Source organism: Triplophysa dalaica, chromosome 8 (genome assembly GCF_015846415.1).
Source record: "Triplophysa dalaica isolate WHDGS20190420 chromosome 8, ASM1584641v1, whole genome shotgun sequence".
NCBI lineage: Eukaryota > Metazoa > Chordata > Actinopteri > Cypriniformes > Nemacheilidae > Triplophysa > Triplophysa dalaica.
Genome location: NC_079549.1, coordinates 23,392,519 through 23,418,818, shown reverse-complemented (window position 1 = coordinate 23,418,818; position 26,300 = coordinate 23,392,519). Strand labels below are relative to the sequence as shown.

Sequence of the window (26,300 nt, the reverse complement as noted above, 5' to 3'; positions counted from 1 at the left end):
CGAAATTACGTTTTAGGACTTTTAACATTTTAAAACAAATTTACAATAAAATGTAAAGCTTTTCTTCATTTTACATGTCTACGTCATCATTACATTTTAATATAATGTGTGACATTGGCTTGCATCTGTGCATAAATCTTGCATACAAAAAAATTGTTTTTGTCTTTTTTGGTTTTGCTACTATTAGCTTATTTTTAATGGTTCTACAATGTGACATATTAACCTTGAACATTTTTTTATGTCGTGTATCAATTAATTAGAGGTCTTAAAATCAGAATACTACAGAATAATTATAGTTTTGATTTGAGTTTTATTAATGTTTTAAATTAGCTTTTTTATCTGTTATTGTGTAGATTCTTTGAGTTTTAGCAATATTGGTTTATTTTTTGTAATTATTTTATTTATTGGTTTATTTTTTAGGTTGCTATATACGTTTTTTTTATTATTATTACTTATTTCACTGTATTTTTAAGGCAAAATTTCAATTTTCCTTTAGTTAAGTTTAAAAAAAAAAAATAGATCAATATTTTATTTGATTTCAATGAAAAGTAATGTTTTCAAACTTTTATTTTTAGTAAACCAAAATAAACATGGAATAATATTTCGTTTTATTCGAGAAATTCATGAGCATTTTTCAAGTCAACTTTTGATTTCAATTGCACCATAGAAGCTTTTTAATATTGTATTCCAAAGACTTTTTAGATTGTTGCTTTTTATTCGTTTTCGTAAACGTTTTTCGTTTTTATTTTAAAGTATTACATTTTTCATGGTTTAGTTAATTGTAATGTGTATATATTTTTTCCCCATTTATTTTATGTGTGTTATTTTTTACAGAATAACTGAGGTGCCAATGAATGGAAAGGTCCAATCAGAGCAGGTCGTGAGCTGTCACGCCCAATCAGAGACAGGTAGGCTGATGTTTTTTGTAACTTCTGGACATTGTTTTAGAAAGTTTAAAGAGTGTTTATCTATCAGTCAGTTCACGAGGAACCCAGTTTATTGCTGTAATACTCAAAATTACATAAATACGCTACCAGTCAAAAGTTTGGACACAAGGGATTACATTTACATTTGTTTTATAAATGCACGCCTCTTTATATTTGAAAGCTAATGTTTTCTTTTATATGAAATATTTTACATATTTTTGTTAAACCAAAGCATTGTCAATGGGTTGTGTTCTTAAGAAGAGCTACCAAAAGATACAAGATTCAGTGCGTGACTGTTTTCTCTTTCTGCAGATCCCCCGGAGGAGAAGATAGAAAAAGCAGCTGAATCTTCTGAAAGCCGTCTTGTTCTGGAGAAGGTTTCTGTGAGCGCTTCAGAGACGACTGGTTCTACGCTCAACATGCCTCAAACGTTCGACTGCGGCATCCAGACGTCACTTTCACAATCTCAATCCCTTGAATCCAACACGGTCCCACCCAAATCTTCCCCTGAGCCCACTCATTCACTCTCTGAAGACCAGACGCAAAAAAACAACCGTAGTAGAGTCAGCTTTAGTAAAACTGAAATGCAAACCCAGACAGATCCCACGACTCTCTCTAACATTCCATCATCTGACGTTTGCATCAAACCTCTAGTAGTTGCGTCCACACCCTCAACGGGGCCAAAGCAGGACGGGGCCACTTCTACCGAAGAGCTTCACGTTCCTGAACCCCACACCAGCTCAACGATTCAATCCCCAAAACTCCCAGCGTGTAAACCGAGCAGCGCACAACCCAAACCCAAACCCTCCAACGAGCTGACCCGTGAATACATACCCAAAGTGGGCATGACGACTTACACCATCGTGCCTCAGATGTCTCGGGAAAAGATGCGCTTTTTTGAAGTGGAACTGACTCTGGAACGACGCGATAACGCCGGCGTGGAGAACTCTGACAGAAAGACCGTCTCATCTCCGCCTGGCCTGTTGACCAATGGCATGCCTGCTCTCAACGGCCACTCAAGATCGTCCATAAAACCCGGGGAACTTTCAGAAACCATTCCTCCAGGTTCTCCTCAAGTGGACGTCTTCTCTCCAGCGTCTCCATCAGGAACCGAGACCGTCGTCAAAGAGAAGAAAGTTCCACCAACGATAAAACCCAAACCAGCTTCGTTCCGTCTGCCTCAGCACAAACGGACGGCTGGGGATTACGTGAGCTCGGCGGCGGTGCGCAGGGCGAGTGTCGGGAGCAGCAGTAGCGGCAGCAGTCGGTGTAGCAGTCCTGCAGCGAGGCCGCAGTCGGATGTTTTTCCACATCCACCGCCACCCGTGAGATGGGACGAGGAGGAACGTGAGAAGGACGTCACTCATCCTGAGGAGACAGAGGTAGATGGAACTAAACCCCAACACCCTGCAAAAGAGGTAGAGCCTCCCAGATTTCCCCCAGCTTCATTTCTGACCCGTCAGAAGAGCCTTCCTGTAAACCCCTCGCCTGCGTTGAGTCTGGATAAGTGGAGAAGCTTAGCTGCACCCAAGCCGTACTCACCGTCGACACCTTCTCGCTTCGCTCAGGCTGTGCTGTCCGCCGCCAAGCGCTCTCACTCTCTTACCCGGCGTCCTCTGGTGCACACGGGCTCAGTCAAAGAGACACACGAGCCGCCCGCGAACACAGTGAGTCAAATCTGTCTGTCTGTCTCTTTCTTTATCTGTCCGTCCGTCCGTCTGTCCCTCTTTATCTGTCTGTCTGTCTGTCTGTCCCTCTTTATCTGTCTGTCTGTCTGTCTCTGTCTTTATCTGTCTCTCTGTCTCTGTCTTTATCTGTCTGTCTGTCTCTGTCTTTATCTGTCTCTCTAGATCTATCTATCTATCTATCTATCTATCTATCTATCTATCTATCTATCTATCTATCTATCTATCTATCTATCTATCTATCTATCTATCTATATATCTATATATCTCTCTCTCTCTCTCTCTCTCTCTGTCTGTCTGTCTATATCTATCTATTTGTCACAGCTTCAGTGAGACCCGCTCAAAAACAAAAAAGTCAAATAGTGATGCGGTGAGAGTACAGTACAATACAGTGCGGGTGGAGTCTTGACCTGTAAGGTCTTGTCTTAGCACCTGATTCTCCTTTCTTAGTCTCATTGTACTGCGGTTGCTGGGTAAGCAAATAATCTATTGTAAAATACACCCAGTTTAAACCGGCCCTCGTAAATTAATATCAGGAGTTGGGTGACACTCATTGTAATGGTTGTGTGTACTGAATGTATTGACGCACAAGCATCATTAATCTGTGTCCTGGATTGACCTGTCGTCTTCTCTTTTGTCGTTGTGTAAGCGAGGTCAGCTGTGAGTGTGTTCAGGGCGCTGTTGTGTCCCGTCAGTCCCCACGATGTGTGTTTGGGCCTCAGCTTCATCAAAACATGCTTTTGTTTGACTGATGGGACTGGGTGTGTGTGTGTCTGTCTTTCAGTTTCTTGGTTGTGTTACGTAGACATCTGCATTTCACTCGTGTGTGTGTGTGTGTGTGTGTATGTAAATATATAGATTTTTCAATGCGTGTGAGTCCCAGAGGGGTACAGTTTAGCGGTCTATACTGTGTCACTCACATAAATCATATGAAGACGACACAGTGTCTTTTTCTTTTTTGTGGTGGACCCTGCCGTTCCCACTCCTCAATGACAGAGTGTGTATTGTGTGTTTTGATCCCCCCTGCGGACCACAGGTGACAGACAATGGCGAGGAAGACACAGAGAGATACAGAGCGGCCCCATCACAAACAGCGGGCTGTGACGACCCAGCGCCGCGTTCTGCTTCAGACATGGGAACGTGTAAAATTGAAAACACTCAACCGTCACCCGTGAGTCCCTCTAAAGTCTAGACTTTCCTTCATTTCGCCTGATATCCTTAAGGGAATTTATGTCATTTATGAGAGACAAAGAAGTCATTGCTCAGTTTTTCACAAAGGAAGAAAGCTGCTGTATTTATACTATTAATAAAGCTTGTTTTTTTGTTGTTCATAGGGGTCTGAGGGATCTTTAGGACCATTGCCCACACTGAAGGGAATATCAGAAGCATCCGTAGAGGAATGAGGAATTTCATCTCGCCTCTATTCAGTGTTTTTATTGACGGACATCCAGCTGCACTCTTTCCAGAATATTCAGCAAACCGCTTTCATCACGACAAAAACTTCTTTTCACAGACTTTCGAATATTATGATTTTTAACTCTCAAAGCCACACAGCTCAAAATACTTTCAGCACCTTCCAGGCCAGAACGTTCTCCGATGCTTATCATGGATGTGAAGCTGTTCCTCAGACTGCGGTGATGCTTTCATCTTCTTCGTGCCTTATAGTGATAGAAATGTGAATTCTGTCATTATTTACTGACACTAATTCCAAATATAAGAGCGAATGAATAACAACAGAATTCACAATTTGGGTCGAACTACCTTTGATGGGAAGATCGTTCGATAACCTGATGTTGCGATCGATGCCAAATGGACACGTTGAAAAAACAAGCTCCAACCGTGGATCTCTTCTCATTCATTCTTCAGATTGACACTCAGAGATTAAACTTTCTTTTTCGTTTTCTTATTATCTGTTACACTGTTTTTTTCCCTGAAGACAGAAATTAAACAACAGAAATCTTATTAATGTTATTATATTTTGAAATCCATCCATTTGAATATTTTGGGGTTGCTTTGTGACCTACGAACGAGATGAGAAATGTTGTAAATGTGCAGATTTAGAGTACGCTTTATTCTATTATGAGGCCTTTATTTTGTTTAAATTATTAGCTGCAGATTTGATTTATAATTACTAGCCAACGGTACTGAAAAATACACAAAGCCCTGCTTTTTCACTTGTCAAACGTTACCACAAAATGTATTGTTAGTAATGATTGGTTATAGTTTTATATGTTAAAATGATAATAATGATATGGCATGTCATCAAACAAGATTTTGGGCCCACAAAAAGAAACTAAAAAACAAAATGGTGCCAAGAAAGAAGACACAGGGCTTATTGTGAGGAGAAAACTGCTGTAATATCTGAACTTTCCTCTGTTCTGTATTAAAGTATAACAGACTTTTAAAATTTCTGCCTTCATTCGTTATTTTTGCATTATATTCCAGTTCTGATATTTTACCTTGATTTCTTTTATTAACTACTGAGGAAACACAACAAAATACTTTTGAAATACAATCAAGAATTACTTCAATTTTACATTACATTACATTAACATTGAGTCATTTGGCAGACGCTTTTATCCATAGCGACTTGCATTGCTTTATCCTATACATTTTACATAGGTATATGCAATCCCCTGAGATCGAACCCACAACCTTGCGTTGTTAACGCAATGCTCTTACCACTGAAATAGTGACTGTCATCTTTGCAATCCTTAAAGTAATACTATAAAACTATTATTTAAAACAAATTATAAAATTTTTTACTTTTTTATGCATGTACGTTCTATTCAAAAAAGGGTGTTTAAATTGAAAATAATTTGTTAAATTTAAATAAAAGTCTTAAAATCTATATACAGTATTTATAAATATTCTCAATGTATTTAATTTTATTTCCTGGTAATATTTTATTATAAAATATACTTTAAAACATGTATATAATATAAAAATATAATGATTTTCTTCCGATCCCGAACTATGCCCCAAAAATGAACTTCCGTTCATTTTAATAAGCCTTTTCTTTCTTCACTTTCATTCCTCGTTTGTTTCTTTGCTTTCTTATCTTTGTTGTCTTATTTCCTGCTTACTTCCTTGTTAGCAAATTGCGGGGCTGCGATGCCCGTCCTCGTTCCCGCAGACGCGCGCGCGTCTGATCCGCGCCTCCGTGCAGTATCGTGACGTCGCGTTTTAAAGCCTGAGGACCGCCGCTCGTCAGAGGCGTCCAAACGCTCACAGGGCAGCGATGGTGGCGAGAGGGGGAGCGCCGAGCAGAAGCAGGTACACACACATATGACACAACGCGTGACTGTAAACGGCATTAAAGTGCCATATGCGGGATCTTTTACGCGCTGCGTAACGCTGCTGCAGTAGAGGCCACTGTCGTGTACTGGTCTGTAGTGGACTGCACTGTTCTGACTGGACTCATGTGAACTGTATACTGGACTGCAGTGTAACGTTACCGGACTATAGTCTACTGTACTTTACCATAGTATACTGTACTTCAAATGTACTTCACTGGACTCTATTGTACTGTAGCCTACTCTGCTGTACTGTACTTTACTGTACAACAGAGTGCAGTTATATATGTGCATATGTGTGCACGAGCTTTATGTCTGATTTCACATTATTTTCATCACTCCGATCACATCTGACGAGATTTGTGCGTCTGTGTGTGTTGTGCAATCATACTCGGTGCTGCGTGCTCAATTCTCTTTTTTTTTTTTAATGAAAATACAAATGCCTTTTTGATCTTCGCACGTATCAAAAGTGGTTTTATTTACTATGATTGACATTTTACACCTCGCTGCCCTTTTGAGCGATATGGGATCAACTACATCAGGGATGAATGATGTGATTTAGGGGTTTGTCACTCTGTGGTAAAAGCGGCACGTTGACTGCTGCCACCTGCTGGCGGTGCAGAGCACTGCATAGTTAATCTTTCCAGGTCTGGATTTATAAGCGTCACGTTTTGACACTTTTCTAAGGGTTACTGGTTTAAACACAGTTTGTGCTCCAAACGTAACTTTGACATGCATCTGATCGTGTGGCTTGTTGGGAACAGCTGTGTTTGTCGATCTAATATGAGTAAAAGTTGGAGAAATTACACATGGAAGAACATGCACATTTGTTAGGAACTGTAGCATAATGCATGGGTTAAAGGAGTAGTTCACTTTCTAAATAAATGTTCATGATAATTTACTCACCCACATGTCATCCACGATGTTTTTGTATTTGTTTCTTTAGTCGTGATGAAGGTTTTTGATGAATACCTCACGAGTAGTGGACGTCAATGGACGATTGAAGGTCAAAATGACAGTTTCAGTGCAGCTTTAAACGATACCAGACTATGAAGGTCTTATCTAGCAGAACGATCCGTCATTTCCTAAAACAAAAATGATACGCTTAATGAACACAAATGCTCACCTTGTTCTGTTCAGCGATACGCGCTCATGACTTCACATAATATGTATTTACGTTGAAAACGTGCACGTTCTACTTGTAAACACTGACTTTCACCTATTTTTTTACATTGAAAGAGCAAAATCGTTGTTTTATGAGCTGAATACTCCAATTGTCATAGGGATAAAAAATATAATATACAAAATACAATTTAATGATTTGTTTTTCTCAAGTGACCAGCCATTGGTAGCTGTGTAGAGACTTGCTAAGTAGCTGGATGCCAACATCTTTACCATCGTGCAAACCATATGCTACATAAAAATTCTGCCGAATTTCACCTTTCAATATATAACAGCATTTGGGTTTGGAGCAACATGATCGGTTCCTTTAACAATGAACTTCACTTTTTAACCCAGTTTAAATCCTTTCATCATCACCTTCTTGTCATTCCAAGCCTAAATGCATTTTTGGGTGAACTGTTCCTTTAAATACAGCCCTGTAGACTTTTGCAACCCAAAAGCATTTCTGTCTCCCCTCTGCTCGTATTCTACAGATCTTTATTCATCCCTGTGGCCCCGCGCCCCCCCCCCCCCGGCCAGACGCCAAAGTGTGTGTTAGTAACATGATTGCATGTTAATTCCACATTAGTGTTTGTGAATGTGCTGATTGTAGTGATGGAGCGAGTGCATTGGTCGGAGGGTGAGGTGAGGTGGGTGTCTGCTACAGGCTATAATTATCTGCTCTTCTGTGTCCTCCAGTCTTTTGTGTGCCTGCGCTTAAATGAAAGACCATGTGACAGTCACTCCTCAACTGGTTCCTTGCGAATCATTTACACAGGCAACTGGTTTTACAGATTTGCATAGAGAACGTTTCTGTCAATTAAACGTGATACACATTTCAGAGACGCATACCGATACCGAGGCCTAGAAAATGTCGAAAAGTTTTGTTTGAGAGTGATTTGTAGGATAGACTCTGAAATAAAATGGTCCAAAATGGGAATTCCATGTGGATCTGCTCAGAAGTTAATTTTTTTTTGCGAAATATTCAATCACTGTTTGCATGGATCCCTTCTAGCACAAAGACCAGAAGAAAGTTGCATTGCGAAGAAGTCGCTATTTTGTTATGGAGTCAAGTTTGTCTCAACTATTTATTTGAAGAAAAAATTATTCAGGAAGAAATAAGAGATGCAAACAAGACAAGTCGGTATAGAGCTTTTGAATGTTGCGCCATCTTGGTAGGACAGGTGCTAGTGCGTTCAATGCAGTGTTTTGTTATCCTTGTTTGATTAGGGAGTATAACTATGGTAGATCGGTCTTGTTGTATTAAAAACTGCAACAGCCTTACGCAGCATCGTTCAGGAAAAGCCAATGGTTCTTTCACTTTCGAGTTCACCATATATCAAACAACGCATGTAACGGCACAAAATTATCCTTCCAAGATGGCGGCACAACATGCAACATAAGGTGTGATGCCAGCTTCACATTCTCTATACGCTAATAGTATAGAGCTATAGCATAATGATATAGTGTGGATTGCATAGCTAAAATGATTTTAGACGGGGAATTAAGCAATCTGTGCAGTTTGAGACACTGTTGAAATCTTAACAAGGAAGAAATAAGAAGATGCATCTGAGCTGTAACAAAACGTCAATTATTTTTATGTCCTTTAAACGGATGAGAAAGAGAATGCTGAGAAACAAGCAATCAGTATTTAATGGTTTGCATGTTTAGTTCCTCTCTTGATAAAAGACTGCGATTCATGAGACCTTGATCGAATGATTTGACTTGAGAGAAAAGTTATGTAGGTTTTAATGCAACAGACATGCGTCTTTAGCCATTATAAAACATTAGCAAGGAACAAAACACAACAGTATCGTTATTATTTTGCAGTGAAACTGTTGCGTTGGAAATAAAACACTTTGCACTTTGTTCACTTGTTTTACTGACATCTTTAAGATATTTCACGAGAATTAAAAGAATATTTGGATGAATGGAAAGGTAAAAACTGTCATGGTTTGGTAACATCAAAAAAACTTGTTTCGGAGATATTATTAATATTTGATTACAAATAATGCATCAAATGACATGCACAATATGACAGGTATATACTGTACATTGTTTACTTGTGAATCATGACGTCTTCCACAGCGAGTGATGGATGTGTGTGTAGTGATTTGTGGGGGAAAGAACAGCAACATTCCACAAACCTGTTTTTGTTTCAGGCCTTTTCTGCTGAGACTTTTATGGCTGCAACTGCACTATTGCCTCTTCTATTATAGTACATGCATACATGTATATTATTATACGGTAACCTTTTAGACATGCAATATCTCTGTTTTGTCTATTTTGTGAATTTGAGGACATTCCCTGCTGGTTTTATTTTTGTAAAAGTGGTGTGAATCCATGGACACTAAACGGCTGATATTACCCGCAACCAGTGCTGTTTAAATACAGAGTTAAGACACTGCCATAGCGGCGAGATCGAGTGCCGTAACTCTGTGTTATGAAAGTTTAGTGACGCTACACTGCATGAATAACATGTTTTTCTAAAATAATAAATGTAAGTATACAGCAAACCTTGCATATGAAATAATGAATTAAAAATATATACTTAAATGCAAGGGCGAGCTGTTTTTGACAGTTTGTTTTCTTTACAGTTAAGGATCAGAGTGTCGTCTGGCAACAACGACCACTATCGTTTCGCGTTAGTATGTCCCAGAACGTGCATAGTTTTGCTGCGCACTAAAATCGATATACTTTTCATGACAAAAGCAGTACATACTTTAAAAGCATAAGTAGGTGAATTGGGGCGCAGCACAAGGTTCATTTGTGGTTACTGTAAGGCAGGGGTGTCCAAAGACTTTAAGTCCTTAAAAAAATCTTGTATTTTCTTACTTTTACTTTTACTTTTTTTCTTATAAATTTGAATATATTAAGTATAAAGGTAAAAATGACAGGTATTTATGAAATTTAGTGAAGTATAAAGTAATGAAGTATTTATTTAAAGTAACATTCCCCCCCAAAACACTGGTAGAATACAGATACTTAAAAATAAAAATGCTACATTTACTGTCCAGCTCGGGTCAACGGTCACATTTTAAACAAATTATTTTTGATTGAACACAAATAATATTTGAATAAAACTGTGAAAAATGTAGCCCGTTACTTGTATCAGCAGGGTGTTACCGGACTGCTGAACCTTGACCAGTTGCTGCTGCAGCTCATACGGTCTTTACCTAGTGGCATTTCAAGGTCAAATAACTCCAAAGGGGTTAAACCGTGCACCGTGTCTCTAATGTACACTTCAGTCTGTACGTGACGGCCTCAGAATAACTGTGCCCGCGTATCCTTCACAGCACAGATGCACGAATGCCTGTGTGTAAGCAGAGATGAGGTGTGCACACTCCCCTGTGAATCCTGTTAATCTGATAATGACTTCAGACCGTACAAGTGATGCCGTCTCCAGCTCGTGTTTCTGCTCCACCCCTGCACGGGGCTCCATCCTCCGACTCCGCACCCACGAGAGCGCTAATGTCTTCCCAGAGGAAGAGTTCATTGCTCAGAGGTTGCTCTTTTTGAGACCTGGTTCTCTGTGAAGTTTTGTGGAAGTATCGACTTTGTCTCAGATGTTTCCCCCTTAAGTTATTTCGGAGAGATAAAAACAGAAACCAAAGCAGCGACGGGTTTACTGCAAGAGTAAGAAATGAAGGTGGATGGATGACTTCATATTGAAACTAAAATACTGCGCATGCAGCATGCATACTACAAACAGCAGAAATAGTAAAAGCAGTATGTCAGTATGCTATTCTAGCCGCGGTTGGATCCTGAAACTCAAGTCAGAATGAAGAACGTCTGAGATGCAGTGGACTCTTGCTAAATTCTCCACTTGCTCTCCATTTCCTCTAATTACCGTGTAGGAGAAACAATTGAGACATTTGAGATGTCCTGTGTGATTTTTCTTTCCGAAGGCTTTGGACTCTGTAACTGACTGACTGCTGGTGTTCCCTTTCAAGAAATCAAGGTTAAATGCAAAGTTAAATTTCAACCGAGGGCTTCTGTGTCCGTTTGGATGTAAATATGTAACCTGACGTATAGAAAGATGAGAAGATAGACTGTTTGATTTAGCAGTGGCTTTGTGTTTCACACCCACAACCGTCAGCACGAATCCGGCTTATGGAGACAGAGAGGGACGTCTCTACGATGTTACTCTGAAGTGTGTCATTTGTCAACGTCGTTGAGACTCATGACAAAACTCTGACAGCTCGTGACACAATAAACCAGCACCACTAGCCTTTGTTTGCATTTAGTGTACACCCAGCATCCTCTGTCTACATATTAACATTAATCATTACAGTAGAGCCAGCAAAGGAACAAGGAATTATACCCTCGGGATGCGGGTTGTCCTTCGTTCTCCTTCATTGAACTTTAAGATTTAATATCGGACGAGGGGAACTCTGTTAGGAGCATAAACAAGACAGCTGATCCTAAACATTTAGGCTGTTTAATGTCTGAGTTTCATTATAAAACTTAACATTAAATCAAACGGTCTAAATGCACATTCTTGGTCTATTGCACAATTTATTAGTGCATGTAAAAAAATAATGATCTTCTTATATAGTCTTTTTCGAAATGTAATAGTTTACTCTCCACCTGAAACTTTTCTTTGAATGACTTCCCGCATTCTTTGCATGCGTGCTCCATTTTATGATTTGTCATTATAAAGTGTGTAAGTGAGAAAACTCATCAAGCATTGAAATTGGGATAGAAATGTAAACAGCGCATGCGCACTGATATCATACGTAAGAGAACGCGGTAGCGAGGATTCTGACGTTTCAGCCTGAGAAAGAAAGAGGCATTGGTTGATTTCTTGGTATGTGTGCGATAATTTACTTATTCTAGATGCATGTTATAGTAAGCATTGTTTGCGGTGATGTTATTTTACAATGCATGGAACTTGTCTCGCTCTTTACTTTAGCGCATGCGCACTGATCTTGCCAGCAAGAGTACGCGGTAGCGTTGATTCTGACGTTACAGCCTGAGAAAGAAAGATGTATTTATTTCTTGTATTGCACTGGAGTTTGCTCTATTTATTGACAAAGATGTTGCATCATACGTTGCTCCAGTGGCAATTTGTAGTGCATTTTGCTTGTAGGCGGCGGTCCAAGTTTAGAAACATGCGAGAACGGACTTTCTTGACGCTGCGCATGCGTACTGAGCTCGTCCAGCAAGAGTACGCGGTAGCGAGGATTTTGACGTTACAGCCTTAGTATTTGTGAGATAATTCAACTTTAGAATTTAAATTTAGAAACTTTAGAATTAATTTTACTAATTCTACTTGCATGTTATAATAAGCATTGTTTGCGGTGATGTTCTCGAATAATGCTCCGAACATGTCTCGCGTGTCTCTGAATAATATTTGCATAATCTCATAACGCCAGTCACATTTGCACAGAAGAGATAAAGATAAAATACGATAAGGCAGAGCAGATTTTTTTTTATGGCAAATTCCCAAATCTAGAACAAAATTTTTTTTGTATTCGATTTTTAAAAGTCTTCATAAATGATGGTAAACTGAACTACAAAGTTTTACTAACTTTCGTTGTTTTACTAACAACGAAAACTTGTTGAGTGAACGTTGAAGGGAGCGCTGCAGATGATTTGTTTACACATGGAGATATGTAAAGTTAATATGGTCAGTGGTTATCTATATGCACATGAATCATTGAACATATAGTCGCTCTGTCTTTTGTTCCATTATTAAACTCATTATATTTTCATCTGCAACTTTCTGAACCCGCTGAGTTGGGAGTCATGTTATGATGCGGGGCCCCATGCAAGAGTGACCGAGCTGAACTGAAATAGCTCTGGATCTCATGTCCTGCTAATGTAATTAGAAAGCGTTTGCATTGACTGATAACAGAAGAATGTGTTTTAGGCCGGAGCCTATTTCTGGAGCGCCATGCTGTCCGGCCTTTGTTGTCCTTGTCTTAGACCCAGTAAATATTTTGGTCATCGAAGAAACTTCTAATGTATGTTTTGTGTTAGAGAAACATAATTTTTTTTGTGTTTTTGCCCTCCCATATGAAATATTGTAATGCTCAGATGTTGCTTTTTCATATCTCAGGTTATTGTGTCTTACTTAATGCTGGGGCGACACCAAAATATTTTATAAGAGATTTAAACTGTGACAGAACACAAACATGAGGAGAAAAAATCCTAGATTTTAATCGTGTACGTATAATGTGTATGTATAACTTTTTATGTGATTTAAAAAAATTATCATTGAGAGATTGCTCGAGCGGCGTCGTCTAAAGCATTTAATCCTTTAGAGCCTGATGTGAATATATGTTGTTTTCACACATTTTGTTCTTTTGACTGTCACATTCTTTCAATTCAAAAAATCTCAAAACACTAATGAACGAAGGAATGCACTTCAGACATGAAGAATATACTGCTGTACATGTATTTTTAGTGTCACTCAAGTACATAGTTTTCATTCATGAGCCTTTTGTTCTCCAGGCGTTGTTTTTGCACTTTTCACTCCATTCACTCAAATGAATGCATACAAAAACACATACATACACATGCATACACACAAATACACATGCTTCAACACATGCATACACACGCACGCACGCACACACTCAGATATATACATGCACTGTGTTTGTCCACGCATAACGTAACTTGTGCGCACATACAAACATATACGAGAACACAAGCATCCATACAAATCTACGCATGTGCATGAAGGCATACCCACACAACACAAGATATGTAAGTCTAAGCCTATTTTATGGACATTTCTCATGAGGCAACATTTACTTGCCCATCCACGTCTGGATCAACACCCACAGCAAATTCTAAATATGCAGACTCCGGGTCAGAAGATTCTAGCACACCGTCAGTTTCATGATCAAAAAGCATCTCAATCACCTCCGATGTTGTATATTTCCTCTTCGCCATGTTTCGTTTGCCTATATAAAACTTGTTTTAGCGTAATTAAAAAAAAATATTAATACTGTTTTGTAAAAACTAGCTGCTGACATTATCACCTGAAAGAGTGGACTGGCTTTTCAAGCTCCACTGGACCTATTTATTTTGTTCTACCTTAAAGCATCTGCACACTCAGATTCCTAAGACTACCGTCACTTGCACACAGCCCGTTTTTTATTGAAATTATTCGTAATTGTGATGAAAGTGCTTGTAATACTTTTGACAAAAAATTGACATTAAATAAAAGGGTTTGGTTGAAGTCATGACTACGGTTGTTATGCTTCTGTCAGCTGGCTTTCTGATTGTGTATTATTTTGTTTCTTTGAATTCTTGTGCGTTTGTCCTCGGGGTTTCCATCACACATCCGGATTTCAGATCCTAAATTCGCAACATGTTGAATATTCACCTAAATATGTCTTCCGATCAGGTTCATTCACTCTTAACACACACCACAGGGAAATCTGATAAGATCATCTTTAGGGCCGTTTAAGATCATCAGGACTTTACCTAGGATTGTCCGAAGGGGAGAATTCGGATTATCTTGTAAATTTTTATTGAAATTGCTTAGAAGAAATATAAAGTAACAGATGAGTTCATATTGAGATCTTGAACAATGTTGACTTTTGATTGGACACTTGACAAATCCGAGCTCAGTTTGAGACATTCTTGAGATTTCTCTTCTAAAACATAATGACCGAGGCGTTTGTGAGATTTCTGACTCATTTTCCTCAGCAAAAATATTTTTTTGCGAAGAAGGAAACTTAAGCAAGCAAGTAATGATATCTAGGAAAAACAATTACAATGCAAAGATCTCAACTTTGTTTTTCCCTTTCTTATGGGTTGAAACAAAAATCCTAAGAGTTATGTCAAGATAAACATTGACCGACTTTTGGCAATCTTAAGATGTTTAAACAATCATGTAAGTCTTTACTTTCATATATGTTCAAGACCAGCCCATCGCATCGTGGTACAAAGTATTCAACAGCGTCTGCTTTTTTATTTTTACTGCTTTATTGTGTTGCACTATACCACTTTATACTTTACAGTACATGCACGTTTAGGGAGCTGATGTTAGATAACTGGCTCTTCAGTGCAGTTTTACCTCGCTGGTGTGGGAGGACAAAAAATGGTCCAGGGAAATATAGAAGATGCGCTAGGAAGATATTTTGAGAAATGTCTCTGTGGAATTGTGTTCCTTCAATAGAAATCAATTGGGTTAAATGTTTGTGTTTTGCAGAAGTGAGAAAGTCGCTCAGGTTTGGAAATCTCTAAATGATGTCTCTCTCGCTAACCTATGAAGCTCACCTGAAAGTTCATGATGGTCAAAGCTGAAACATGACCTTACCTTATATTCTAAGATCAGATATAAACATTGAATTGTTTTGTTATCTCTCTTAATGTACCCAACTCATCATCAGTCTGTTTGTCAATGAGTGACCCAAACACGCCTTATTTGAGGACGTTAACCTCCGCGTACAGCTTACCAGCAGCTGCGCTGGCGAGAAGTGAGGTGAGGAAAGGGGAGGGCTGAAGTGCCGAGCGAAGTCGGCGACAAAGAAACAGTAGGTTTTACTGTCTGGCCGACCTCCAGGTCTCATTACGAAGCGAAGTTGCATACCAATAACGGAAAAAACCTTTTGTCTGTCCGTGCAGGTCTGCTTCTCGAGCAGCCCAGAAATCCCAGACAAAACTGAGAGGGGCAGGATTAGAACGGAGCGGGCGGTTTTTGATCCCCGCGGCGCGTGAGAGCCAGCCGCGCACATTCAGGAGTCATAGAGTTAAAAATAACTTTATTGCGGATCATGTTTTGGAAGGAGGGATCTGCTTCCCATGCTAGGACAGCCTGCCATGCAGGGGCAGCACAGACTCGTGTGTGTGCGTTTGTGCATGTGAGTGTGTGTGTTTGTGACAACACCAGCGCGGCGAGAGAAGAAGAGAGATCAGTACACACGCTCGCACTGTTTCGACCCGTCCTGATGCTGTCTGTTCTGCCTTGTGCTCCAGATGAGCTGGTAGCTGTGACCTTGCTCCATGAATGCTATGAATGATTCTCTGGGCGAGACGCACACCTCCGGCAGCCACGGCGAGAGAGCGGCCATATTTCGGGGCGCGAGAGACAGCGAGAACGTCGGGCCGACCTTGATCCCGCTGCGTTCCCCCTTGCAGCCACCCAATGCTCATCACAACAAGACGTCTCCTGCGGCCTCCATGCTCTTCAAGGGAAATAGGTGAGACCTCTCTTCCCTCTTTCTGACCCGTTTACTGACTTAACTTTCTTTTTTGTGTCCGTGCACACACGCAACCCGGGACGTAGATCTGTGTGTGTCCATATGGACCGCGTTTCTCACGGGTAAATGGTTAACACATCCGCACATGCGACGGGTCGTCTCTCTACCTGCGACGAATAGTGCTGCCTTTGTCTTCCTGAGAGAGGACCGTAGACTTTGTACTTGTAAACAGCAGAGGCCGGAGAAGCTGGAATCAGACCAAGCACCTGTTACTGTCCGGCCCGGTCAGACAGCGAGACGGATCGCAGACAGGGGCCTCTGCACTAAAACTATATCTCGTCTGTTGTGTATATGTGATACGGTAGCTTTGGGGGGTTGTATTTCAATCACAAACAGGACTCTGTGTAAAGGGGTATAACATTTTTATGACAGTCGCAAACAACTGTCATGGCCGCTGCGTGTCCTCATGTGTAGACACAAAAACAACCCTGCTGCGCTCGTGTGTGTTTCTTTATACTGGATCACCAGGGTTTATAGTCTTGATTTGAGATGCACAAATATAAATTATATATAAAGTAAACAATGCAATATGCCACTAAAATTAGGGATGCACGATAAATATTGTATCATAGCTCATGTTTGACATATCGCTTCTTGCTTCCTGAACTCCCTGTAAGTCGCTTTGGATAAAAGCATCTGCTAAATGACTAAATGTAAATTATCAGCTGATAAACGGTCATTTTTAATGTTATCTGTATCATTTATTGACTATAATATATCGGCCTAAATTGTATTATCCGCCGATATATTCTAGCAAATAAATAATTCCCTCTGGTTAAACTTCTTCAGCTGCTCACAGTTAAAATCCAGTATGTCATGATCATTCACTTACTGCTATTAGCAAAACATTGTTGATGTAGGTACAATATGTAGATATTTATGAATGTGTAAATTATAGAAACAAAAGCATATTGTTTGAATCAGACTGCTGTCTGAATGCTTTCTTGAGACCCGTTAGACATGTGAGCAATTCCATGAAAATGTCATTCTTGCCACGAAAAAAGGTTTTTACTATGGTAACAGCACAGATTTTAACATTTGGTGGTTCAGATACCCATGTGAGATCTCTCTTCAAATTTGTAAAGTATTCGTTTTATTTTTAGTGCATGATTTTGTCAGGTAAGTGACATTTTTAGTGTGTCACATCCATAACACAACATATTCCTCATAAATGGAAACATGAAAATTAAAATAAAGTAACTATTTGATGTTCTATAAAGAATCATCCCTTCTCCGTTCATTGGGTATTATTACTTCAGGATTGTGCTTTTTTTCCCACCGAAATCCTACAAAGTTTGTCATCGCCTTAAAACCACTTACTTTTTTGTCACATCCATAACGAATGTTTATTTTCCTTTTTTTATTTATTTTTTCAAAACTGACATTTTTGAATGCTTAGACTCTATCAACAAGGGTTCAGTAAAATATAAACATATATATTCATTACAAATTTATTCTCTGAACATTTTTATGTCAATTCCCTAACACAAAATGTCACGTGGAATTGCCCATTTGGAATTGCCCATTTAGCTATTGCCCATAGGCACCCTCCCATGAAGATAGCTCCGCCCTCGCGCCATTCCTTGTTACTGGAAGTGATGAAAAGTCTTTTGGAGGGGGGGATCTTTTTAATTAAAGATCATAAGGGCGCATTCATTTATAGAAGTCACTTATAAAAACAACTACACAATAATATTTCTTTAGAATGAGATTTTTCAATTTCGATTTCATGCCGTCTTTAATGGTCGCTTTTGCCAAACTTGTTTTTAACAACAGGAGGTTTATTTAGGTTGATTTTTGTTGAATCTGTTACATCTCATTTTTGTTTCCTCTTGATGCTGATTGGCTGATTTACCCTGTGCTTCCTGCATGCTGCCAGCCATCACCCCATATTTGTGTTTGTAGGGTTCACTGAATGGGGAAATAAAAGCAGTCTCTCTATCTCTCGCCACCTCTCTCTCGCTCTTTCTTACTCTGTTCTGTTCCATTTTCTTCAGGCTTCTCAAATATCCATTCCCTCTCTAGGTTGGGTGTGCCAGCTGAGATAGAGCGATCAGACAAACACACACATTCATGGGGACTTGCCATGGACTTCTGTTAATGATATTCCGTCTACCTCTAGCCACACATCTATCCCAAATCTCAAAAAACCTTTTGGCTTTTTAGATGTCCAGATAAGCCACATTTAATATGTTTATGAATCGCTTTTTATATTTGGTCCCCACAAGGATAGATATCAATATATGCTGTCTTTATAGACACTCATTGAATTTTAATGAAATTTCTTTTTTATTTAAATATCATAAAAATGTTGGTAGTATGAATATGTTTTTTAAAGGATTTAAGTAATAAGATTTTTTTAAGTTAATTTGTGTCAGATTGTCACAATTAGAATTGCATCATAAAAAACTAGATAGGTGTAATAATTATATACCTATTTATTTCTTTTGATTTTAACCTGAACTTTCACACAGCCATGTTCCAGACATCTCTCCAAGCGAATTATAAATAAGCACATGATCACACAACATCAGACTGTTGCTCCTCTCTTTACACGGCTCTCCAGGGACCCTTCAGGTACAGCCGATGAGGTCATCGCTAGAGTAACTGAACACTCCAGTGTTGCCTTGGAGACAGAAGTTCAGTCATCTGCTCCATCATTAGAATGACATCAGCCTCTGTCTGTGCCTGCCGTCTTACACAGCAGCTTGAAGAACATCCGCTTTATGTCTCATTACTCTGCAACCATCATTATGTGTCTCGCATACAAAATATGTTTTTTTTTTATGGCAGTAAGAGTTTTCCCGGAGGAGGTCGAGTAAATTAGTATCTTGCAGAGATACTTATCTCTCTCTCTCACTGTTATGTCTATCTTTTCTCCAGGAAATGCAAAGAGGGGGTAGAAGCGCAAATGGGACCCGTCCCGAATCCCTTTCCAGAGCTGCTGCCGGCCGCCGTCTCCTTAGTGTCTGAGTGTCTTTTACCCTGGACCAAAAACAGTGCGACTCAGGTGAGACGCGCGTCCATGTTTTATTCCACATTCTCTTATTTGAACATGCTTTTTTGCTGTCTGCTGTCTACATAGGGAGCATCCTACAAGAAAAACTGTATGCAGTACGACATGAATGTATGACAAGCATTTCTTTAGATTGAAGGATCAATGACATGGTTCGACAATAGATCGGTTGACTGATGGATTGTTCTTGGACGTGTGTTTGCTGCTATTTGTTGAATTTCTCCATGGGCCAAAACACACTTTCAACAGCGTCTCATTTAATTTTTCATCATAGTTTCGCTCCAGACGGTATCTGGGATTGAAACACAGATCTAAACAGACACACTGTTTCTTTGTAAGTCATGTCTGCGTCCAAATGAGAAACTAACAATTGAAACTAGTTTTTCTAATTGTTTGTGAAAGATATTTTGAACAGTTTCAGAGGATGACATACTGAATGTGTGTGTGTCTGTACATATATATTTCAAACTTTGCCTGTCCTGAAAGTCAGCAAGATAGAAGGGTGAAAGCATGACAACAGTCCGGAAAGTTTGATGGATGTTCGTGGGAAATGAGGCCATTTGAGTGTCCTCTATGGGAAATCTTAAAGGTTTGTTCACCCCTCATGTGGTTGTAAACATGTATCTGAATCTTCTGTGGAACACAAAAGAAAAGAAGATATTTTGAGGAACATCTCGGTGGTTTTGAGTTCATACGATGGACGTCATTGAGGGTTGGTGTTGTTTGGTTATCAACATTCTTCAAAATATCTTCTTTTGTGTTCTGGAGAAGAAAGAAAGCCAAACAGGTTTGGAATGACATGGAGATGAGTAAATAAGAGAATTTTGTGGGAAGTATCCTTAAAAGCAATCGGTATAGAAACTAGAAAATATTAGAATGTTTTTTTTTGTTCCATTCCATTTTCTACCGCTTATCTGAACTACCTCGGGTCACCGGGAGCCTGCGCCTATCTCAGGAGTCATCGGGCATCAAGGCAGGAAACTCCACACACACAAGTCGGAATCGAACCCCCAACCCTGGAGGTGTGAGGCGAACGTGCTAACCACTAAGCCACCTTTCTGTTTTTTTTGTTTGTGTGTTTTTTGTATGTTAACAAACTCTATGCTGCATCAAAAATCGCCCTTTGGGATTATAATTAACTTTGTACCTTAAAGTTGGATCAGTAAGAGAAGATACGACTCACTTCATCTAAACAAGCTGAAGGTGTTAAGCAATACAGAAAAAATTGTTAAAAGTGGCCCATCCTGCATCAGGAGTAGACTCTTAACTTCAGCTCGCGCATACAGAATTAACGCAAGTTTTAGTTGCGACGGGCTGTGATGAAGATACAACATACAAACAAACACAAAAAGCACAATCAGCTGTTGGAAACTACAAGCTGCGCGTCTGCACCTTAACATCAACCTGTAATAAACCATGGCCAAACCATTCATGTGATTTAAACAACTACAGGCAGCACGGCAGCTGCATGCGGCACGATGACAGCACCCGTACACATACTAACTGTAGACGCATGAGGGCATTAACATCTAAAATGTCCAGAATAAAAATCTGAAATTCGTTTTTTGCACCATTTGGACAACAAGACCGCTCGTGACAATCAAAATTCCCAATTTTACTCATCTCCATGTCATTCCAAACCTGTTTGGCTTTCTTTCTTCTGCAGAACACAAAAGAAGATATTTGTAAGAATGTTGATAACCAAACAACACTGATACTAAATTGACTTGCATTGTATGAACACAAAAATGAGCTAATCAAATATTTCAAATTCACATTTTATGTCCATTTTTGCTCATGTGGCAAGTAGCCGTGTTATAAGCGGGATAATGTGCAAGCAGCTGACTGTTATCGTGAAATAACCCCATTCGTGTGATTCAAGACACTTCGCTTCGCGTTAGGTTCTGATCACACTGTCGGGGCTTGTTTCTACGATAACAATCGGCTGGGTGTAGTTATCCCTTACGTATCGAAATATCAATATTTTTGACAACATTACTTTATTGTTATGATTTAGTATAAATATGAGCAACTATTTATTTCTAATTGTAAAACCAAGTGTTTAATCTCTTAAATTATCATTGCATTTTATTTCTTAGCGTTAGCATATCAGTTTAAGTTGTATCACTTGCGCTGTTATTGTGAAAAGCTTCGGATGTATTTTAGTGATCCTCTTTGTGCATTGTGCATCACGCAAGCTACAAAGTGATCTGTCCTTCGTGAGAAGTCTACCTAAAAGCGCTTTTCCTTTCAGAACTTATATAAGCAACGCCATCTGCTTGCTTTGCTGGTTTGGGAAGACGTCGACCCCCGTGGATCTTATTATATGACAAATATATGCTATGAACGACTATCCAGAACAGCTTTGACCTGCAAGATCTGCAAATTACAGCATATTCTGATCGTGCCATCGTAATGTGGCTTTCCAGTTTGCCATTATGGGGGCCTTCATTACATTCGAGGCGGGCAGTAATGATCCCTCGCTCTCACATTATATCTGAGGATAGCAATTATGGCCTCTACACACGCAGCCTATGAGGCGAACGGAGGGAAATCAGGAGGGGGATTACAGAGACGTGCCATCAAAACCTTTTTGCTGTGCTAGTTTTTGCAGTTTGTCGAGTCAGGGAGGGCAAGCTGTGACCCAGACTGAGCCTGTCGTGGAGGTGACGGTCGAGGACCGGGCGGCGTCAGGGTTTACACGCATGTGTGTGTGCGAGAGATGAAATTACAGACTGCAGATCGCAGAGGAATATGCGTGACATAAAGTTGCCGGTTGAGTTTTTATTTAATCTATTGTAGGATTCAGAGACGTTGCCGTTAATCAGGTTGTTTTGTTCGCCGTATAAAGCGCCTGATTGTGTTGATCTTCTCTTTTCAGAGGAGTGAGTCCACTCAGGATACAATCCAGGTCTTGTTACCTGATGCTTTGTGAAATGCGCCCCGGGCTGCACTTCAACGCTGTATTGTAATTCTCCAGTGCCTGGCCTGCTATTGTTGAAGGCCGCTGATGGGATTATGGGGGATTTGCTGTTGTTTTTGGATGATTTAGAGGAGGGGAATATTTAAGCTTCAGCTGTGAAAGCGAAACGGTGTCTCGGATGACCTCCAGTGCTCTTCATAGATGTTCTTTGCGGGTTTTCGAACATCACAATTAACCCTTTGCTAAACCCTGCTTTTAAGACATTACTGAGAACTATAGTCAACTTTAGTATGTTATAATAATTACTGCACTTTGTTAATGCACATTAGAGTATTCTGTGTTATATATAGTCAACTGGTTAATTGAAGTAAATACTGTTGTGAACTTTAGTATTTATTATAGTAAGCTGTGATAAATTAAGGTACACTGAAGTACATTATAAAAAAAATTGCACGCTTTGTTAATGCATTCCACAGTGTTCTTTAGTGTTGACACTAGCGACTTGGTAAACTGTATTAAATACTATATTAGACTTTATTATTTACTATAGTAAACTGTGGTAAATTAAGTTATACTGTAGTATATTATAAAAAATAGTAATAGTGAACTGTTAAACTGTAGTAAATACTTTAGTAGACTATATAGTAAATTGTAGTATAGTGTACCATATTATAAAAATGAAAAAAAAAATGTATTCTACGGTGTTCAGTAGTAGTGAATTGATAAATGTAATAAATACTTTAATATTTACTTTAGTAAGGTTTTAAAACGTTATAGTATATTTAAGTTTTATTGCAGTTCGATACAGTAAATAGCAAAGTATTCTACAATATCTTTTCATGAGGGCTGTGTGTTTGGGTAATTAATGTAAATCTTTGAAAATTACGGTTGAATTTCCTTTGATCTATTCAATTTTTTAAGTAAAGTTCAGTAGACGGTTGTTGCCAGGGCAGAGTTACTAGTAAGTTAACCGATATAATTATGTGACTTTCATTTGTGTTCGAATAAATGTTTATACATTGTAAATGAATGTAGATTGGGGCGGTTCTCAAAGGGTGTACATTTATATAATTGTACATACAGAAAGTTCATTGTATACATATTTTTTTCATTTTGTACTATTACAATAGTGCTGTTTATGTTAGTTCAGTCTTAAGGGGCATGAAGTGGGCAGCAGTAACCGAGGGGGCGCGGCTGAAAAGGTTTAATTCCTTCATTTGGGTGATTTGTGTGACAGGTCTTTCAGCAGTCTTTGCTTCAAGCAGGACAAAAGGTGAATGTTTGCACTCACAGCTGTTCGCCTGACAGCACGTCTGAGACACACGGTCAGCATGCAGAAAGCCATGACATCATTGCCCCTGCATCTCCCCCCTTTCCAAACTCGACTGAATAGATGTAGAGAGACCAGCTGAAGTGTTGCATCATTGTTCCACCCGTCCGTCTCACCACTTGGCATTAACACTTTTTTGGGGGGGGGCTAAATACTGCTTTTTTTAGCAAAAGAGACACTGAAAGGCATTTTTGTATTTTCACGTCTTTTTAGGACGTAAATCTTGAATTCATGTGTCAATGGGAAAGACTCCTGAACCTGTTTTGCCTTTAGGAAAGAATATTGAGGTCTCTTGAATATCAGAGTTGATTTTCTTTACAAGACAAGTTATGAATTATATCCTGAGTTATGAATTTTAGTAATATATAGTATTGTTATTATTATTGAGTATTATTATTTTTCTCCATGTGTGTAAAACTTGAGTCTTTGATAAATGAGCAGGTTTAGAAATGTCTGTGACTGTCATTGAGAACAACAAGAGGGCAGTGTTGCCCCGATGAAGGATTCACAAGGATTTCAATTCGAGTTTTATTCACGAACATTCCTACCTGTAAATATTCACATGAATGTTGTATCCTGCCTTCCGTCTCTTGCTTTTTATTTTACCAGCGGAGTCTGAAACGCACAGAGGTCCTGACCATTGACGTGGCTTTGTTTGACGCGGTCTTTAAAAGCTATTTTAGTCGTGAGAAAGCACTTCTCCCAGCCCTTGTGCTTGCAGTGTCATGGTACATTTACATGACAAAGACCCAGAGAATGAGAAGTGCTGTGTCAGAGCTCAGTAACCTCTCCCAGACTCCAGCCCTGATCCGCTTTCACACTTCACTTCATCCATATGCACTTAAACTGATTTATATACCTCACCATAATTCTTCTGTAAGACAATGATGGGTTAGTTATTTTTGTGTGAACTGCCGGTTCGCACCACACAATAGACGTATTTAAAGTCCCAGTGAAATAAAAAATTAAAATGCCTATTTTTTCATGAAATATTGCAGCGTTTATTTCGAAGAGTTAATCAATGTGGGTCATTTTCTTTTTTAAATTCGTTTGCCATCATAATCTTCAGTTAAAATCTGAAAATTCAGTTCTGTCCTGTAGTTAATATTGACGCATGTTTGATGACTTGGGCGGAGCATCCCTTAACTCCTCCCCATCAAGATGAAAAGACAGATGAAAGACATGCCCACTATTTTTAAAGCGTCAAAATACAGGAGTTAAAATGATCGCAACTTTTGGTTCACAATGACTGAAGGATCAGCTCTTCCAAAAAATGAAAATTTATTTTCTAACTTTATGTTCAACTTCATATAATTTTTTGGGGGGTAATAGAATTTATTTCATAAGAAAGAATATAAAGAATGGAAAGAGACATCAAACGATGGGACGTACAACCATAAAATAAAAAAATCATACTACATGAAAAAAATTTGTTTTACCACTTTCTTTCTAGAAAAAAGAATGAAACTTTATTAGTCTAATCTAGTAAACTTTAATTCTTTTTTCTAAAAAGAGTGAGTGTCACATGTTTCCATGCAATATTTCATAAGAATGAAGTCATATGTACTACTTGTATTTTATTGTAGTTTTATATGTTTTACATCAATATTTTTTGTATCTTTGATATAGGATGAACACTGTCAATCCACCCGGCAACTTTTCAGTTAAATTCTGTATGTTAAATAAATGAACACTCCAAAGTTGCATTTTTAGTTTTATATATGGTTAGATTTTTTTGTTTCGTTTTGGTAATAAAAAAAGTAAAACGGAAGCTTCATGTTGTACTTAACATCGAATAACACAAGGGAAACCACAAGCAATTTAACATGAAACAATATCAGACAAAAAGTGCAAGATGAGGGTGAGTATTTAAAGAGTCCAGTGATTGCATAAATAATGACATAATTGCTTTTGGATACTAGACTGTAGTCATCTTTATAGCTCTGTTGCATGTATTTATGGGATCTGTCGATTTAAGAATTCCTTTTGCATTACAGACCACAGGCAATTTGTCCATCGAAACTCTTATCTCAGCGTCTGGACTCTCACGTCGCTTATCGCTTTAAGAGCCACTCCAGTTGGTATCGTCTTCGATGATTATGTCCGTCTAAACCGCGGCTGGGCAAATAACAGCTTCATTCAGCTCAACACAACACAGGCCTATTTTAGCACAAGGTCTGGGGGTTCCTTGTTTCCCCCGACACTGACTTGGAACACGCTGTTATATTTCAAGGCGACGGACGAGGTATTATTAGCTGTAAATTGCTATCGCTCCCTCTCCACACCACCGCTTTGGCCTTGCTTTATTTGCTGAGTTGGCTAAACTCGTGCTCTCGAGACAGAATACCCACCCCTCCTTTCTCAGTTGAAATGCAAACAGTGTGCAACGTGTCTTCTCGGTTAGTCGTGCTCTAGCAATCTGTACTTCCCCTTTCACATGTCGTACATCCAGGAGAGTAACGTTCACATGTAAACGAGACATTTGGCAGAAACAAAGTACACGGTGAGAATCCTCTCATGTGTTCTTGCCCGCGCTTGGCCTCGTTGGCGAACCACTAGCAGAAGGATTTGCTTTGTTCATTTGTTTTGTGAAAAATACTTTCTGCTCACGTTTTTATCTGTAAGACCCACTGAGTCTATACCTAGAAGTAGAGACGTAACGTTTTATTTATGTGCTGTTGCATTTTACTTGCTCATGAAGTGTGCACTTGTAATTTTGTAAATGCAGGTTTTCAGACT

General features: G+C 39.1%; 2 protein-coding genes across 4 annotated transcripts in view; both read left to right on the top strand.

Moving 5' to 3' along the window:
- The window catches only part of cobll1b (cordon-bleu WH2 repeat protein-like 1b), a 43,476-nt gene extending 38,458 nt beyond the window's left edge, over nt 1–5,018 (top strand). For all 3 annotated transcript variants that reach the window (XM_056754878.1, XM_056754879.1, XM_056754881.1), the window contains 4 exons: nt 835–908; nt 1,239–2,593; nt 3,648–3,782; nt 3,946–5,018. In XM_056754878.1, coding sequence (XP_056610856.1) covers nt 835–908; nt 1,239–2,593; nt 3,648–3,782; nt 3,946–4,014 — 1,633 coding nt within the window. In that variant the 3' untranslated portion in view covers nt 4,015–5,018. The remainder of the gene's footprint in view (nt 1–834; nt 909–1,238; nt 2,594–3,647; nt 3,783–3,945) is intronic.
- Nucleotides 5,019–5,757: 739 nt separating this feature from the next.
- Nucleotides 5,758–26,300, top strand: part of grb14 (growth factor receptor-bound protein 14) — a 51,955-nt gene continuing 31,412 nt past the window's right edge. The window contains exons 1-3 of the mRNA XM_056754484.1: nt 5,758–5,887; nt 16,009–16,232; nt 19,176–19,302. Of these exons, the coding sequence (XP_056610462.1) occupies nt 16,036–16,232; nt 19,176–19,302 (324 nt within the window). The 5' untranslated portion in view covers nt 5,758–5,887; nt 16,009–16,035. The remainder of the gene's footprint in view (nt 5,888–16,008; nt 16,233–19,175; nt 19,303–26,300) is intronic.